The sequence below is a fragment of the Amblyraja radiata genome, chromosome 8, assembly GCF_010909765.2.
Source record: "Amblyraja radiata isolate CabotCenter1 chromosome 8, sAmbRad1.1.pri, whole genome shotgun sequence".
Taxonomy (NCBI): domain Eukaryota; kingdom Metazoa; phylum Chordata; class Chondrichthyes; order Rajiformes; family Rajidae; genus Amblyraja; species Amblyraja radiata.
The window spans coordinates 13,229,999-13,248,269 of NC_045963.1; the positions used below are offsets into that span (position 1 = coordinate 13,229,999).

The following is an 18,271-nucleotide window of genomic DNA, read 5'->3' on the forward strand; positions in this document are numbered from 1 at the left end:
ATGGATTTGCCAAGGTCCAATTGAAAAGAAAGACTGAGGGGTTTGAATAACCTTCTCCCTTAATATTGATAACTCTTCAACACTGAAAGTGAATTGAGACTCAGTAGCATAAATATTTCAGATGATTTTGTGGGCGCTAATGGCACCTTGAAGAATGAGTTAAGGGAAGAGGCCCAAGACAACTAACAACTAACTAACAGTATCCTTATACAACTTCAGATTAAAATTGAAAAAAGCAAATGCAGCATTCTAATGCATTACTATCCCCAATGTGGAACTTGCATTTTAATCAAAAATTTAACTCTCGTCAGCTTTGGATCAGCACCAGTAAATAATTAATAGGAGTTCTAATTAACAGATGCACCTCTTCAACTGAGTGAATTCTAAGGGCCAGCTGAAGCCACTGATGACCTGTTGATAAGGTTAAGGCAGTTCTTTCATGGAAGAAACAAAATAAACATCGTTCATGTTTACCTTGTTGATATCTGAGATGAGCTTGCCTTCCCGTGGCATGTAGACTTTCTGATTGTTTGCTCTCATTTTGCTTTGAATGGTAAAAAGCAAAACTTCCAGGTTTCCCTTTTCTGTAAACCTGCATCAAAAGAAAAAAATCTCAATCAGAATTCAACTATTTGTATCCTATATAGTTATTAGTGAAATTGTGTGAATTACACCATTTTTTCATTTCAAAGCCAAAATGAACAGAATCAGCAACAAGCAAGTTTAGTTATGACACTTGTGTTTTTGTACAACCCCCAAATTTGTTTTTCCACATCAGAGTTTAAATTCAGTTTAAATTAGACCTCATGACAACAAATGGTATTGTTGATAGCATCATAGTGTGATACAGTGTGGAAACTGGCCAACTTGCCCACACAGGCCAACATGTCCCAGCTACACTAGTCCCACCTGCCTGCGCTTGGTCCATATCCCTCCAAACCTGTCCAATCCATGTACCAGACTGTTTCATAAACGTTGGGATAGTCCCAGCCTCAACTACCTCATCTGGCAACTTGTTCCATACACCCACCATCCTTTTTGTGAAAAGGTTACCCCTCAGATTCCTATTAAATCTTTTCCCCTTCACTTTTAACGTATGTCCCCTGGTCCTCGATTCCCCTACTTTGCGCAAGAGACTCTGTGCATCTACCCAATCTATTCCTCTCATGATTTTGTACACCTCTATAAGATCACCCCTCATCCTCTTGCGCTCCAAGGAATAGAGACCCAGCCTCTCCCTATTGTTTGTTTTGTGTGTGTGTGTGTGTGTGTGTGTGTGTGTGTGTGTGTGTGTGTGTGTGTGTGTGTGCGCGCACACTGAATTTCTTTTTTCTCTCTTGTTTATCATATTGTTTACAGTGTACTATGTTTACATCTTCTGTTATGCTGCAGCAAGTAAGAATGTCATTGTTCTACCTGACAATAAAACACTCTTGACACCCTCTAGTCCTGGCAACATCCTCATAAATCTTCTCTGAACTCTTTCAAGCTTGACAATATATTTCCTATAACATGGTGCCCAGAACTGAACACAATATTTTAAATGTGGTCTCACCAATGTCTTATATGACCTCGCAACTTCTATACTCTGACTGATGAAGGCCAATGTGCCAAAAGCCTTTTTGACCACCTTATCTACCTGCGACTCAACCTTCAAGGAACCATGCACCTGCAATCTTAGATCCCTCTGCTCTACTACACTCCCTCGAGAGATCTACCATTCACTGTGAAGGTCCTGCCCTTGTTATATGTCCCAAAATGCAACACCTCACACTTCTCTGTATTAAATTCCATCAACCATTCTTCAGCCCACCTGGCCAATCGATCCAGATCCTGCTGCAATCTTTCACAATCATCTTCACTATCTGCAAAACTACCCACTTTTGTATCATCAGCAAACTTGCAAATCTTGCCCTGTATGTTCTCATCCAAATCATTGATGTAGATGACAAACAGTAACATGCCCAGCACCGAAGCACACCACCAGTCACAGGTTAGAACACTGAGGCACACCACTTGTCACAGATCTTAGAATGAGGCCCATTGACTGCATGTTGAAACATAATCCACTATTCAATAAAGCGGGAAAAGGATAAATCAATCATTTAGCCTGACATCAGTAATAAAGAACATGCTCAAATCTATTATTGGGAAAGCCTTAAACAACTCGGTAATTCTATTGACCAGATAAACACATGACTTATGGGATGTTTTAAAAATCTGTTAACATTTTGAGAGGGTTGGAACTAGCAAGTAGATGAGAAAAAACAATGCTTGGAGTGCATTTGAATTTTGGGGAATTGGGAATTGAATAAATGGGAATTGGTAAATTGCCATACAAAGGAATAATATAGAATTTTGTCTCATTGGGAATAAAATAAAAGGATGCATTGAGGATTATGGGACTGAAAATATGATTTATTTTTCGGTTGGTGGCTGCAATTTCTGGTATTTACAAATTGTTTCAATAAGTTGAGGGCCAAACGTATAATGCATTCCATTATCCCGCTTACGCCTCCACTCCCTATACATTAGGCCAATTAACCTACAAACTCGCATGTCTTTAGGCTGTGGGAGGTAATCGGAGTACCCAGAGGAAACCCACGCAGTCGCAGAGAGATCATGCAAACTTCACATAGATAGCACCCGTCAGGATCGAACCCGGGTCTCTGGTGCTCTGAGGTAGCAGCTCTACCAGCTGCGCAACTGGACTCACCCAACATACTGGAGAGGGAACAAAACAGACGTTTACTACACTGATTTCCAGAGTGACATGTTGTCCTTTTGGGAGAAATTAGTCAACTTGACCTATATTCCCTAACATTTAGAGAAATCCTCTTACTATAATATCAAAAACACTTGAGCCTATTTCAGAATGAAGACTCACCTGCTCAAAATAAAGAGTTGGCAATTTAGAAATTAGATGAGGAGAAATCTCTTTTCTCAGGGTTCTGAATATTTGTACTTTTCTATGGAATGCATTAAATATATTTAAATCCAAGATAATCAAGCATGCTGCAGGGAAGTGGAGGCAGATTAGCTACAATTTTAATAATGTCTTGCTGGACCTTATGGACCACCATTGCTTTTATTTGCAGTCTTATGACGTACTCATTTTGAGCTCTTGGTAATGGTTTCACAAGCAATTAATGAGGCAAAGTAACAATAAATATTCAAATTCTTACTTTGAGGGTTTTTCAACAGTGCGATATGTATTAAATGCTTGTAGCTGCTGCTGAACACCAATGAGTGAATTGGCAAATTTGCGATTATTCAGGATGGTGATAGTCTGTTCAATCCACTCCAGTAGATCAGATGCCAAGGACTCGTACTTTTCAATCATTTTTTCAGTCTCAATCGCATAGTCAAGAACCTATGATAGGTGGGATGAGGACAATTTTAAGACATAAAATCCAAGAAGCGCAATGTACAAGAAAAATGCAATTTTTAAATGCATATTTAAAATACTTTCTTGAAAAATTCAGTTTAGTGTAATACTCATTTATTAGCAGGAATACTTTGGAACACTACATGGCAGGGTTCAAGACAGCCCATATTCAGACAGTGCAATGATAAAGTTTTAAATTACGCAAATAGCTTTACAAGGATGAGAAAGTATCGGTAGGGGGCGCTGCACTGGCAGCAGCCTGTCGGCAGCGTGTCCGTCTTTTTTCAACTTTTTTAATTTTTTTAGTATGTTTAAAAGTGTGTTTTTAATGTTTCTTTGTGTGTTATGTGTGGGGGGTGGTGTGGGGGGGTGAGGGGGAAACCGTTTCGGCCGCCTCTTCCATGGAGAGGCGACTTTTTCAGGTCGCCTCCCCCGTGGCCTAACAGCAGGATCGGCGCGGACTTTCCCGGAGACGCGCCCGGAGCTTCAGCGGCGGGGGCAGCGTGGACTCTCGGCGCGGAGCGGGTGAGACCTCGCTGGAGGGGAGCGCTCCGTTACGCTGGCCCGCGGCAGCCGGCAGCCTGAAGCCGCGGTCTGCAGAACTCCAGCTGGTGCGGCGTCTACAGCCCGGGATCTCACGTTGGGGACCCGGGTGGAAGAAGAAGCTTCCACCGCCGGCCCGCGGCCGTCTTCTACCGCGGGCGCGGTATGGATTTACAATCTCCCCTGGAGGGGAGCTTCGACCGCCGGCCCTGCAGACTGCGGTGCTTCCGGCTGCGGCACGGCAGGTACGTTAAAACTTTGACCGCCGGCCTGCGGCCTACACCAGCCTGAAGCCGCGGTCTCTGGTTGGGAAGAGCCGATCCTGGACTCACCTTGACTTTGACTTTGTCCCTTACCATCTGGACGCCCGCAGCAACGGCTGTGGAGGGTGGAGGTCCCGACCACGGGGGAAAATGGAGGAGGACTGGCCAAGCTCTGTGCCTTCCACCACAGTGATGAATGCTGTGGTGGATGTTTGTGTAAAATTTTTATTGTGGTTGTGTTCTTTATTACTGTACCGCTGCTGGCAACCCAAATACCACCGACCTTGGTTGTGTGGCAATTAAATTATATCAAATTATATCAAAGGCACGGTAAACTCAATAACATTAACAACAACATTGGTACTTAAATATTTGACGGTGCTTGTTTTGGAACAACATGGTATGTAGTACAATCCATCCAACAAATTTACAATTTTGGCTTCTATTATGAGGAATGTAATAGAATTCCCACAAAATGAGGAAAGATTATTTTTTAAACTATCTGAATGTTTACCTGATTACCGAGAAAGCAGACATGAACGCGAAACTACTGGTGCTCGTCTGTATGGAGTTTGTACGTTCTCCCTGTGACCTGTGTGGGTTTTCTCCGAGATCTACGGTATCCTCCCACACTCCAAAGACATACAGGTTTGTAGGTTAATTGGCTTGGTATAAATGTAAATTGTCCTTAGTGTGTGTAGATAGTTTTAATGTGCGGGGATCACTGGTCGGTGCGGACTCAGTGGGCTGAAAGGCCTGTTAACATAGAAAATAGGTGCAGGAGTAGGCCATTCGGCCCTTCGAGCCTGCACCGCCATTCAATATGATCATGGCTGATCATCCAACTCAGTATCCTGTACCTGCCTTCTCTCCATACCCCCTGATCCCTTTAGCCACAAGGGCCACATCTAACTCCCTCTTAAACATAGCCAATGAACTGGCCTCAACTACCTTCTGTGGCAGAGAGTTCCAGAGATTCACCACTCTCTGTGTGAAAAATGTTTTTCTCATCTCTGTCCAAAAAGATTTCCCCTTTATCCTTAAACTGTGACCCCTTGTCCTGGACTTCCCCAACATTGGGAACAATCTTCCTGCATCTAGCCTGTTCAACCCCTTAAGAATTTTGTAAGTTTCTATAAGATCCCCCCTCATTCTTCTAAATTCTAGAGAGTACAAGCCGAGTCTATCCAGTCTTTCTTCATATGAAAGTCCTGCCATCCCAGGAATCAGTCTGGTGAACCTTCTCTGTACTCCCTCTATGGCAAGATAGTCTTTCCTCAGATTTGGATGGAAAATAATACCACAATGTTTATTCCTATTACTGAGAGTTAGTCTCAAAATATAATAATATAGTTTATTCAAACTGTTAAGATACCTTGCCAATACGTTTTCCTTCCACAGCCAGGGCCTTCATCTTGGAGAAGTAGTGGTAGTATGTCACCACGTAGGTGATGATCGACTTCTCATCGGGGTGGTCAACACTGACATCTGGCAAGATGTACAGAATGTTACCTTACTACATGGCAGGGTTCAAGACAGCCCATATACATACAGTGCAACGACAAGTTTTAAATTGCGCAAATCTGAGAGAAGGAGGAATCTAATGATGGTCAATGTAGTTGAATACCTCTCTCAATCCCTTTAGTGACCCGATGGGAGATATGGTAGAGAGAAAAGAGGCAGGCAAGAAATAATCTAAGAAATAAAAAGCATTTGCTTTTCAATGGAGAATCACCAAAGATAATCTGAAGGAAAAAGTTACACAAATAATGCTGACAAAAGACATTATAATGTTTCACCCCCACCCCAATAAATAAGAACACGATTTTAAGATGAAGCATTGAAAGCTAACCTTCGGGGTCCAACAGCTTAGTGAGGCCAAGGTGTTGCTCTGCAAGGTTGAAAGCATTCTGGAGATTGTAGTGTGCATTAGACTTTTTAAGTTTGTCGAAATCAATCAGATCCGGCCTGACCAAGTGAAAACATTGTGAGTAGAAATGGATGCACTTGTCCACACTTGGCAAAACTTGATGTTATAATTATTCAAATATTTATTTTTAGCTAACTTACCTGTGCTTGTGGATAACAGCGTTGAATGCCATGCCATCCCTCCAGCTGGTGGTAAAGTTGTGAATGTTGACATTGGGGTAGCTATGGCAGGACAGGAAAAACACGTCAATTGGATTTTTAATACAGGAATGGAGTACAAGTTAAAACTACTAAAGTATAATTTCATTTCATGAGAGGTTTTCCTGGTTGCCACATTAATTAAAACTCTCAGTATTCTTAATGAACAGATTTATCATTTGTTTACCTAAGAGTGAATCTTGTTGGTTGTAATATCATAACCACAGTGGACGAATTCCTACCTCTGAAGAATTATTTTAGGATTGCAAGAAACTATAAAAATACACTATAGCTACTACACTACAAACATTAATTATTTTCTCCTTCAAAGTCATTTTATTGCTTCTGGACTAGAATATAATGCACTAGAAACATAGCAACAAATAAAAAAACCTCCAACATTACACAAACATGCACCTGACCTATTAAATTTACAATATTTAACAATTTACTACTTTAAGGTTAAGAATAAAGGATCCCAGAGATGAAGAAATTGATTTTCTAAAAAATAAAGAGCAGTTGAAAATACCATTTATGGACTAATTTTAAATTCTAATCCATACTGACAGATGCTGAATAAAAGGCAAAGTCCTACTAGCTTCTAAAAAAGCTTCAGAATGCTTTCACCATTAAACCAGACACAAAACAACACAACTTCTAAATGAATTTGCTGCTAACTGTTAATAGTATCATGACAAATGTATAGACTTAGCGTTTAGATACCCTGGGATGATTCTTAACTCGAGTGTTCGTCCAAAAATAGGTCAACATATTCAATTTCACTTTAATCCCAATAACAAAAGCCAGCAATGCCGAGGGATTTGGAAATAATAGCACCAATTGAGCAGGCTGCAAATTAAGCTACTCATGTCAATTTAACATTTTTCACATGTCAGAAATTAATTTCTCTTATGAAAAGATAGCCAGTCAAAAATTCAAACAAAAAAATTTACAGAAGTGTCATTATACAATGTTCAAGAAAAACATAGTAGATTCAATGTTCAAACTCGAGGGCATAAAAAGCCCACCATTTCACCCCAAACTAAGGTCATAAGTGATAAGAGTAGAATTAGGCCATTCATCCCATCACGTCTACACCTACTGTTCAATCATGGCTGATATATCTCTCCCTCCTAACCCCATTCTCCTGCCTTCTCCCCATAACCTCTGACATCTGTACTAATCAAAAGTCTATCTTTCACTGCCTTAAAAATATCCACTGACTTGGCCTCCATAGCCTTCTGTGGCAAAGAATTCCACAGTTTCACCACCCTCTGACCAAACTGTATGGATACTTTATTCAACAATTCACGTGGTGCTGCTTACCCTGCGGTTTTCATCTGGCACCACAAAAGCAGGGCATCTTTTGCAGATTTCTTTTCCTTATTGTCTTCTGATTCAACACTGATATCCTGGATCTGTGGAAGTAACATGCATGTCGATCAAACAAACTCAATCAATATATTTCCGTCAATTCAATTTTATTTATTCTTGCACCCAAATTGTGCTGTTGAAATGAAGAGTTAAGTAGTTTTAAGGACATTAGTTGCTGTACAAAATAATATATATATTTTTTAATAATCTTTTTATTAGAGGCAGGTACATATCATATTAAAAACATTTCATGTATATCATTCCTACATTACTAATATTATCAATTGATATTAACTCTGCTTCTGGTATTTTTTTTATATAGATAGAAAATAAGAAAGAGAAATAAAAAAAATAAAAAAGTATGATAAAGAAGAATGGAATTATTTACTAAAAATACAACTTTGGAGATAAGTTCATAAATTATAAAGTATAACTTTTCATCAAATCCTTAATTCGAGTTTCAGTCAGGTTCACGTGCGAGCCAGTCTGCCCCTTCAAGTAGTCAATGAATCGACACCATGCTGTACAAAATTATTACTTCAATTTTATTAAAATGGCTAAAAATTGTGAAAAATAATAGAATCAAAATTATATCACCTAAAGATCTCAGAGGCGTTCATTCCATTGTTGAATTTACCTGGAATCGGAGAATGATAGTCCAGATCAGACCAAGAGTCAGTCGATGGTTTCCATCCACAATATCATGAGATCCCATGTTTTCCAAATGTACTCTTTGCTCCTTAAGGAACTGAAGGGCTTTGTCAACATTTTCAAGACAATGGATTCTCATTCGTCCTTTTGTTGGCTTAGGCTGGTAGAGAAAGAGAAAGAAAGTAAAAATACCAAACATCATTAAGTATGGTAAATATTATTCCATTGATTCTCCCGGAATATAACCTGTTTTTTTCTAATATCATTGAGTTAAAGGGAAATCGTTTATAATAACCTAAATTTGAAGAATTACTTATCAAATATAATAAGTGAACAGATCTATTTCCAGATAGATATCCTTGGGCAGCTTACAACTCAGCACTATGAACATTGATTTCTCTATTTTCAAGTAACTCCTACTTTCCATCCCCTCCCCTCCCCTAGTCATCCTACTAGTTCCATTGGTCACATCTTGTTTTCACACCTTCCCCGGTCAACAATGGGCCATTATTGGCTCCACCCTTCCTGAGGTCAACTGCTGCTGGCCCTGATTTGTTCTGGTCTTTTCTTGCCTCCAGTTTCTGCCACGAGTTCTTCTTCCTTTCTGCTTCACTTCATGCACAGTCCGGGGGGGATATGGCGACCAAAAGACTTAACACATTGGAATGTAGAGGAACTGGCAGATTGAATTGATGTTTTAGTACTCCAAGTAAACCGCCAAAGAAAGTTCAAAAATGATTCAGGACAAATGAGAACATGAGACTTGAGGGAAATGTAAACCCTCCAACTCAATTGGCAAAAAGGGATTATAGAAAAGGGTTAAGTTGCTGGAAAATTGAAACCTATCTGCAGCCTGGCAAACTGTTCATTTCACTGTAGGTTTAGGTGTGTCTTGTAACCTCCTCTGAAAAAGCAAGTCATTGGTTTTGATATATAAAATAAGTGGTATTTCTACATTTAGATTATGGCTGCATTTGGTAGCAAGTGTTAGTCCCGGCCAGAGAGGTTATTGCCTTAGTAACTAAGCCAGGTGCAGCACTGCTATGTTTAAGTAATGAGATCGATTTCATACAGATAAGATGTGCAAATATCCTCCACTCATACCTTACTGGAGGCAATTAAACTGTTTTATTGTGAAAGGTTGCTGCAGTTACTGCCACAAGTTCTGTTTCTTTTGTACTTTGAAGAGATTGTTCCCTAAGTAAATTTGCTCTAAATGCTTTAAGCCCAGGTCGATGTTCTGTCCTTAACAGTTGATAGAGCATAACTGCTCCTTGTACAAATGCTGATAAATTTCTCGGAGCTCAAAACTCCAAGCAGATGAAGTGAGGTTAAAAGGCTTTTCCTATGCTCCATGTGGACTGGGAGTGTTTGCCTTTTCCTCACAAATTAACTTCTAATAAACCTTTCACCTTTCAGTGAACATTCTCCTCATTCCTCTTTGTGGCTATGTTTAGAAGCGCCTCTCATTGATCTTCCTAAACACCATATATTGCCATTCCTGCAAAATAGTCCGGCAACATCTCAATCCCTCAGCAGTCAACTGCGAAATGAAAGTTAAAATATTTAAATAGATCCTGATAATAAAGTCAACAACATCACGGATTTCTGGCTATTTCTAGCTATGGTAGCCAGTAATGGTTTTTCCCAATCCTTTCATGCAAGTATCCGAGCCGATTACTTTTTTGGCTACAACTTGACTGATACTGTATACAAAGATATTCTTACAGCTCGTTCACAATGGAGCCTAACATGCATTGAACTTGGGCTAGGAATGCTTGACACTAATCACGAATATTAGGCTGAGATGGCACGATTATGTACTTATTTTGAAAATTGCACAATCGTCTAGATAACTTCAACAGCAGGGCAAAATACCACACTTGATATGTTAATGATTCGTCGTTTCATCTGCATAAATAGCATGTTAAGCAATCTGACGGATGGCACATTCACAGATGGAAAAATGTTTAAGCTTAACTTCAGTTATTATTAACCATATTTCATCAGACTTTTATTTAGGAAGAGAATCGAACCACAAACTGACTGAAAATTTGAATATTTTACAAAATGTTAACAATTTGCCTTTTTATTGCATCTCTGACCATTTGTTGAAAGGAACTGATGTCCATAGATGTCATGGAGAATAAATGTTGGAATTAAGAATATAATATTGCTGTCTTGATAGGTAAATACAGTGAAGTAGGTCGAGTAGAGTGGAGAATCTCTGGAACTCTCTGCCACAGAAGGTAGTTGACGCCAGTTCATTGGCTATATTGGCTATATGGAGGTTCTACTGCAGTTGTACAGGGTCTTGGTGAGACCACACCTGGAGTATTGCGTACAGTTTTGGTCTCCAAATCTGAAGAAAGACATTCTTCCCATAGAGGGAGTACAGAGAAGGTTCACCAGACTGATTACTGGGATGACAGGACTTTCATATGAAGAAAGACTGGATAGACTCGGCTTGTACACGCTAGAATTTAGTAGATTGAGGGGGGATCTTATAGAAACGTTCAAAATTCTTAAGGGGTTAGACAGGCTAGATGCAGGAAGATTATTCCTGATGTTTGGGAAGTCCAGAACTAGGGGTCACAGTTTAAGAATAAGAGGGAAGTCTTTTAGGACCGAGATGAGAAAATCATTTTTTACACAGAGAGTCGTGAATCTGTGGAATTCTCTGCCACAGAAGGTAGTTGAGGCCAGTTCATTGGCTATATTTAAGAGGGAGTTAGATGTGGCCCTTGTGGCTAAAGGGATCAGGGGGTATGGAGAGAAGGCAGGGATGGGATACTGAGTTGGATGATCAGCCATGATCATATCGAATGGCAGTGCAGGCTCGAAGGGCCGAATGGCCTACTCCTGCACCTATTTTCTATGTTTCTATTTTACAATATACAATGCAAGCTCAGAACCTAAATGTACACTGTCAAAATCACAACTCCACTGAATCTGAGTAATATATGAAAAATAAAACAGAAGAATGTTTTTCTTAACATTACATTTGAAGACTGAATCTACTTTTGGAAGCCAATGACTATTTAAAAGTCTTAACAATGAGAATATTGTTACGATGATTAATGATCAGACTAATCTTTAATCTTCAGTAAATATGCTGCTGGTGTTATCTTTCCTGTGAGTATATTTAAATTTGGGTGTGTTTAACTCCATTGTCTTCATAAGACAAAACAGTTCCTTTATATAATCAGCAGCTTTTACCCTCACTGCTACTGTTGTGCAATGTCATTCATTTTGCAAACCTTTTGCAAAACTGACAAACGTTACCACTTTTATTCAGCATCACCTGACATCAGGTAAAATGGCTGCAGAATTTATGGAGCTGCATGATTGACACCATGCAGTCTCAAAACTGCATGGTTTGATTTGAAACAAAGATAATTAAAACATGCAGAATTGTGATAGATGGCAGTGTGAAAATGCCAAGGATACTATTATGGCATTGGAAATTAGAATCAATTGTAGCCAAGAACACGGCAGAATCATTTGGACCAGCTGGAACCTGAGCCCACTGTTCCACAGATCATTTATCTTATATTAACTTTCAATCCGGAAGTGGCGGCGCTGTGATACAGCTGCGGCTCGCCTGCAGTCTGTCTGTTTTTACTTTTTATGTTGGTTTTTTTTGTCTAGTTTAGTAATTTTTTTGGTTATTAGGTGGTGTTATGTGTGTGGGGGGAGGGTGAAACAGAGCTTTCTGTCTCTCCCTTCGGGGGAATGCGACTTTTTGTCGTATCCCCCTTCTCTTCCCCTGTCTGCGCTGAGGCCTAATGGCGGAGCTGGCGGCCTCCAACCTGCGACCGACCTCGAGGGTCCGGAGGTAGAGCCAGCCAGGACTCACCAACGCGAGGCTGGCCGTCTTCGAGCTGTGGTGACGTCCGGGTAGCGGCACGACTCGGCGCTCCGGTGAGGGCGGACGGTGCGGAGCTGAGACACTCCTGTGCGGCCGGCACGGCTACCGGCTGGAAGGCGCTCCCGTGTGAGCAGCCCGGTGCGGGGCTGAGACGCTGCCGTGTGGGCGGCCCGGTGCGGAGCGGAGACGGTGCTACGGCGGCTGAGGCGGCGGCGACCTGGATCCGGGGCTCGGCCGCGGGCCAATGGAGGACAATGTCGGGAGCTCGCAGGTCACAGGCTGGTGCCTGTTTTCCGGAGCACCCGTTGCAACAGCTGCGGGCAGCTTCGACCACCCCCCGGGCCGCGGAGCTTGAACCGCGGACTGACTTACCATCGCCCGGTGGGGTATCGCCTCGGCGCAGAGGGAGAAGAGGAGGGAAGAGACAGTAACTCTAAGACTTTTGCCTCCATCACAGTGAGGAGGTGTTTGGTGAACTCACTGTGGTGGATGTTAATTTGTGTTTATTGTGTGTTGTTATTATTACATGTATGGCTGCAGGCAACAGCATTTCGTTCAGACCGAAAGGTCTGAATGACAAATAAAGGATTCAATTCAAATAAAGGATTCAATTCAATCGTCTGTAGTTTACTTTATTTTGTAGATACTGGTTGACTCGGTGGTGAGAGCAAGTAGTGAAGGTGGTGGTTCAAGGCGCCGGAACTAAAGGGCCTGTCCCACTTGGGCGACCTAATCCGCGAGTCCAGAAGAGTGTCTTCGACCTTCAAGCTCGAGGGTACTCGCCTGGAAAGCCTCGAGCTGGATCGACCGTCCGCATTGAAGTTGCGAGCTGGATCGACCGACCGCACACACACACACATACACATCGCGAGGGGGGGGGGGGGGGGGCAGGAAAGCGGGGGAGCGCTGTCTGAAATTCACACCCGGGGGGAGAGAAGGGGGGAGAGAGAAGGGGGAGAGAGAGAAGGGGGGGGGAGAGATAAGGGGGGGGGGGAGAGAAGGGAGGGGGTTGAGAGAAATGGGGAGAGAGAAGGGGGGGGAGAGGAGGGGGGGGGAGAGAAGGGGGGGGAGAGAAGGGGGGGGGAGAGAAGGGGGGGGAGGGAAGGGGGGGGAGAGAAGGGGGGGGAGAGAAGGGGGGAGAGGAAGGAGGGGGGAGAGAAGGGGGGGGAGAGAAGGGGGGGGAGAGAAGGGGGGGGAGAGAAGGGGGGGGAGGGAAGGGGGGGGAGAGAAGGGGGGGGAGAGAAGGGGGGGGAGAGAAGGGGGGGAGAGAAGGGGGGGGAGAGAAGGGGGGGGAGAGAAGGGGGGGGAGAGAAGGGGGGGGGAAGAGAAGGGGGGGGAAGAGAAGGGGGGAGAGAGAAGGGGGGGGGAGAGAAGGGGGAGGGAGAGAAGGGGGGGGGAGAGAAGGGGGGGGAGAGAAGGGGGGGAGAGAGAAGGGGGGGAGAGAGAAGGGGGGGAGAGAGAAGGGGGGGAGAGAAGGGGGGGAGAAGAGAAGGGGGGGAGAGAAGGGGGGAGAAGAGAAGGGGGGGAGAGAAGGGGGAGAAGAGAAGGGGAAGAAGAGAAGGGGAGAAGGGGGGGGAGAGAAAGGGGGGGAGGGAGAGAAGGGGGGGCGGGGAGAGAAGGGGGGGCAGGGAGAGATGGGGGGGAGGGAGAGAAGGGGGGGAGGGAGAGAAGGGGGGGAGGGAGAGAAGGGGGGGAGGGAGAGAAGGGGGGGCGGGGAGAAGGAGTGGAGGCACTTTTAAGAAGTTTAATAAAGTTTAGCGTTTATTTTACCTACCAGGATGTCTTCTGACTGCTTGTAACTAAATAGGGACCCCACTCCACTGCACTACGAGTGAAAAAGACCCATGCCGACCAAATTTTACTCGCGGAAAAATTTTCAACATGCTGAAACTTTTTCCGCAGCCTAGCTGAGGCCACGAGTATTCGGGAACTTCCCTCGAGCATGAAGGAGAGTTCCAGCGACCTCATAGGACCTCCTACGACCACATGTCGACCATGCTGCGAGTTTGAAGGTCGAAGACACTCTCGCAGAATAGGTCGCCCATGTGGAACAGCCCCTTAACTCTTGAGCCTTCCCGAGGTTTCATGGACCTAACTCAATGAAACACCAGTGAAAGCAGGTGCCCATTTGATAACCCCAATGATATACTTACATCTACACGATCAGTATTTCTGAATGGGCTTGTGAACATGTAGGTAGCTGATTATTGCATATGGAGTTAGTTATTGGCCTGGCATAAGTTTGTATAATTAGTTTAGATAGTACTTTGGCTTTGGGCTTGGTTTTCTTGATTGAGCACTTATCTTGGTGTTAAAGCACAAGTACTTTGTGTTTTGATTGTGATATTTGTAATTTCATGCAAGATACACATATAGGAAATGATAACACAGCTCAGTTAAGAGTATGCTGATATTTTACAGTAATTTCTTTGCCAGCTGGTTAGAATTGAGAGCAATGGAGCATTCTACATAGATAAGGAAGAATAATTTTAAAAATCCAATTAAGCAAATTCAGTAACACACATAATTAGTACAAATTACCTTTAATAACTTATAACACAGCTTCTTAGAAACATAGAAAAATAGGTGCAGGAGTAGGCTATTCGGCCCTTCGAGCCATTCAATATGATCATGGCTGATCATCTAAAATCAGTACCCGTTCCTGCTTTTTCCCCCATATCCCTTGATTCCTTAAGCCCTAAGAGCTAAATCTAACTCTTCTAAGATCTAAGATCTTCTCAAAAGAAAATCTCCTCTCAGAGATTAGGGACTTGGTTCCGTTCTTAAAATATTGCAATTGGTGCAGATATTTATATATAGCTTTGTGTAGGAAGGAACTGCAGATGCTGGTTTAAACCGAAGATAGACACAAAAAGCTGGAGTGACTCAGCATCTCTGGAGAAAAGGGATAGGTGACGTTTCGGGTCGAGACCCTTCTTCAGACTAAGGGGCGTGTCCCACTTGCCAATTTTTTTGGTGACTGCCGGCATCATTGACTGACGTATCAGGTCACCGAAAAAGTTGCGGCATGATGTGGCTTGATGGCGTTTGATGCACGGTGTTTCCTCAAGTGTCGCAACATTTTTTTTGTCGCTGCTGGATTTTGAAATGTTCAAAATCTTTCGGCAACCCTGATTTGACGCCGGCAGTCGCCGAAAAAGTTGCCAGGTGGGACAAGCCCTTGAGTGGTTAGGGGAAAGGGAAACGAGAGATATAGGCGGTGATGTAGAAAGATATAGAACAAATTAAAGAAAGATATGCTAAAAAGTAACGATGATAAAGGAAACAGGCCATTGTTAGCTGAATGAGTTACAGACAATGAGACTCAACAACACAACTTTGAAGCTGGGGGGGGGGGGGGGGGGGGGGGGAGGGAGAGAGGTACTTTTGCTGTATGCTTTTCTTTAATTATGCAAGAATTGTCATCTGAATGCAGCCAGCAGAGCCAAAACCTCACCCAGGGATATTAAAGAAATATTAAACCTCACCCAGGGATATTAAAGAAATACCTCTGTCAATGCATCCTTCTGCCTACGGCCATACAAAAGTTTGACTGTGTAAGCAGTTCTACATCACATCTTTCAAAGAATGCTTTGGTCTTTGGTGGAAAAAGTAGGGGGTAAAGAATGGTTGCAGGAGGTGGGGGTGAGGAAGGGTTGCAGGAAGTGGTGGTGAGGAAGGGTTGCACGCTCATAGCCCATGTGGCAGGGTAAACAATAGTGAGGGCCAATGATTAGTAAATAGGGATGTGGATTGTGCTAATCTGGTGACAGGAAACTGCAGACAATGCCCAACAGGAATTTCATTGATTCAATTCAATTCAATTCAACTTTAATGTCATTGCACAAATACTAAGTATGGGTACAACGAAATGCAGTTTTGCGTCAGTCCGTAGTAGTAGTGCATATAGAAATTTAAAAAAAAAGAAGATACAGAATAATCAAAAATACAGAATAATTAAACAATGGGGACGGAGGGACCGGAGAAATCTATCGGCGGGACTCCGAGTTCAGCAATGTGATGGTATAATTGTAGAAGCTGTTCCTCATCCTACTGGTACGAGACCTGAGGCTCCTGTACCGCCTCCCTGATGGGAGGAGGGCAAACAGTCCATGGTTGGGGTGGGAGGGGTCTTTAATGATCTTCCCAGCCCGTCTCAGTCACCGTTTTCGGTGGAGGGCATCCATGGCAGGGAGCGGGGCACCGAGTGCCTTCCTGTCCGCAACAGTGCAGCTGCTGTACCATACCGTGAAGCAGGTGGTCAGGATGCTCTCGATGGTACAGCGGTAGAAGTTGGTCAGGATCTGGAGGGACAGGTGGGCTTTCTTGAGCCTCCTCAGGAAGTAAAGGCGCTGCTGTGCCTTTTTGATCAGCTTGGAGGTGTTGAGGGACCAGGACAAATCCTCCGAGATATGTACCCCGAGGAATTTGTAGCTGGAGACGCGCTCCACCTCAGTCCCGTTTATATGGATGGGGGTATGACTGCCTCCTCTGACCTTCCTGAAGTCGACAATAATTTCCTTCGTCTTCTTGGAGTTGAGGACGAGGTTATTGTTGGCACACCAGGTTGTCAGGTGCTGGACCTCCTCTCTGTAGGCTGACTCATCGTTGTCACTGATCAGTCCTACCACCGTGGTGTCGTCAGCAAACTTAATGATGGCGTTGGATCCGTACTTAGGGATGCAGTCGTGGGTGAAGAGGGAGTAGAGGAGAGGGCTGAGCACACAGCCCTGTGGCACGCCAGTGTTCAGTGTTATAGTGGAGGAGGTGAGGTTGTTGACCCTGACCCTGACCCTGACAATGCGTGCACCTATCATTGTAACAGAAATTTAGATCTACTATGAATGAATTTAGATTTGTGGATAATCAACTCATTCTGTTTGTGGCCTGATTAATTATTTCTGAGCTCCATCCTGTAATTAAAACCTTAAATCACTATTAATCAGGTTTCTAAGTAATCTTTTCATCTGAGAATATATAAAATGTACTAATGTCACACTCGACAGGTCAGCTTTGGCTAGCCTCCTGGTGTGCAGGCACCAGTTTAAGTCGCCCGTCACTTCAAACACCTACTCTGCGTGGCATTTCCATTTTGCCCCTACAATTCATATTAGAACGATAGCTGAAATCCAAGGATTAGACTACAATGAGACAGCACACAAATCATGGCAGTACACTGAGATTTGGAAGGACATTCATTATATCCGACTAGGAAAAGGGGAGATGCAGCGAGACCTGGGTGTCATGGTACACCAGTCATTGAAAGTAGGCATGCAGGTGCAGCAGGCAGTGAAGAAAGCGAATGGTATGTTAGCTTTCATAGCAAAAGGATTTGAGTATAGGAGCAGGGAGGTTCTACTGCAGTTGTACAGGGTCTTGGTGAGACCACACCTGGAGTATTGCGTACAGTTTTGGTCTCCAAATCTGAGGAAGGACATTATTGCCATAGAGGGAGTGCAGAGAAGGTTCACCAGACTGATTCCTGGGATGTCAGGACTGTCTTATGAAGAAAGACTGGATAGACTTGGTTTATACTCTCTAGAATTTAGGAGATTGAGAGGGGATCTTATAGAAACTTACAAAATTCTTAAGGGGTTGGACAGGCTAGATGCAGGAAGATTGCTCCCGATGTTGGGGAAGTCCAGGACAAGGGGTCACAGCTTAAGGATAAGGGGGAAATCCTTTAAAACCGAGATGAGAAGAACTTTTTTCACACAGAGAGTGGTGAATCTCTGGAACTCCCTGCCACAGAGGGTAGTCGAGGCCAGTTCATTGGCTATATTTAAGAGGGAGTTAGATGTGGCCCTTGTGGCTAAGGGGATCAGAGGGTATGGAGAGAAGGCAGGTACGGGATACTGAGTTGGATGATCAGCCATGATCATATTGAATGGCGGTGCAGGCTCGAAGGGCCGAATGGCCTACTCCTGCACCTAATTTCTATGTTTCTATGTTTCTATAATGTAGAAAGCAAGAAGGGTTGTAAGAAGATTGCAAAAAGTTTAAATCAATAGAAATGGCAAATGGAATGGAATGTGGAAAATTGTGAACATATAA

The 18,271-nt window shown here is 43.3% G+C and overlaps 1 protein-coding gene across 6 annotated transcripts in view; it reads right to left on the reverse strand.

The window, feature by feature from the left end:
* sptbn1 (spectrin beta, non-erythrocytic 1) overlaps positions 1-18,271 on the reverse strand; it is a 190,046-nt gene that overhangs the window by 43,909 nt on the left and 127,866 nt on the right. For all 6 annotated transcript variants that reach the window (XM_033025223.1, XM_033025218.1, XM_033025219.1 and 3 more), the window contains 7 exons: positions 8,333-8,506; positions 7,648-7,739; positions 6,265-6,345; positions 6,047-6,162; positions 5,570-5,682; positions 3,186-3,373; positions 475-592 (listed from right to left, as the gene is read on the reverse strand). In XM_033025223.1, the coding sequence (XP_032881114.1) occupies positions 475-592; positions 3,186-3,373; positions 5,570-5,682; positions 6,047-6,162; positions 6,265-6,345; positions 7,648-7,739; positions 8,333-8,506 (882 nt within the window). The remainder of the gene's footprint in view (positions 1-474; positions 593-3,185; positions 3,374-5,569; positions 5,683-6,046; positions 6,163-6,264; positions 6,346-7,647; positions 7,740-8,332; positions 8,507-18,271) is intronic.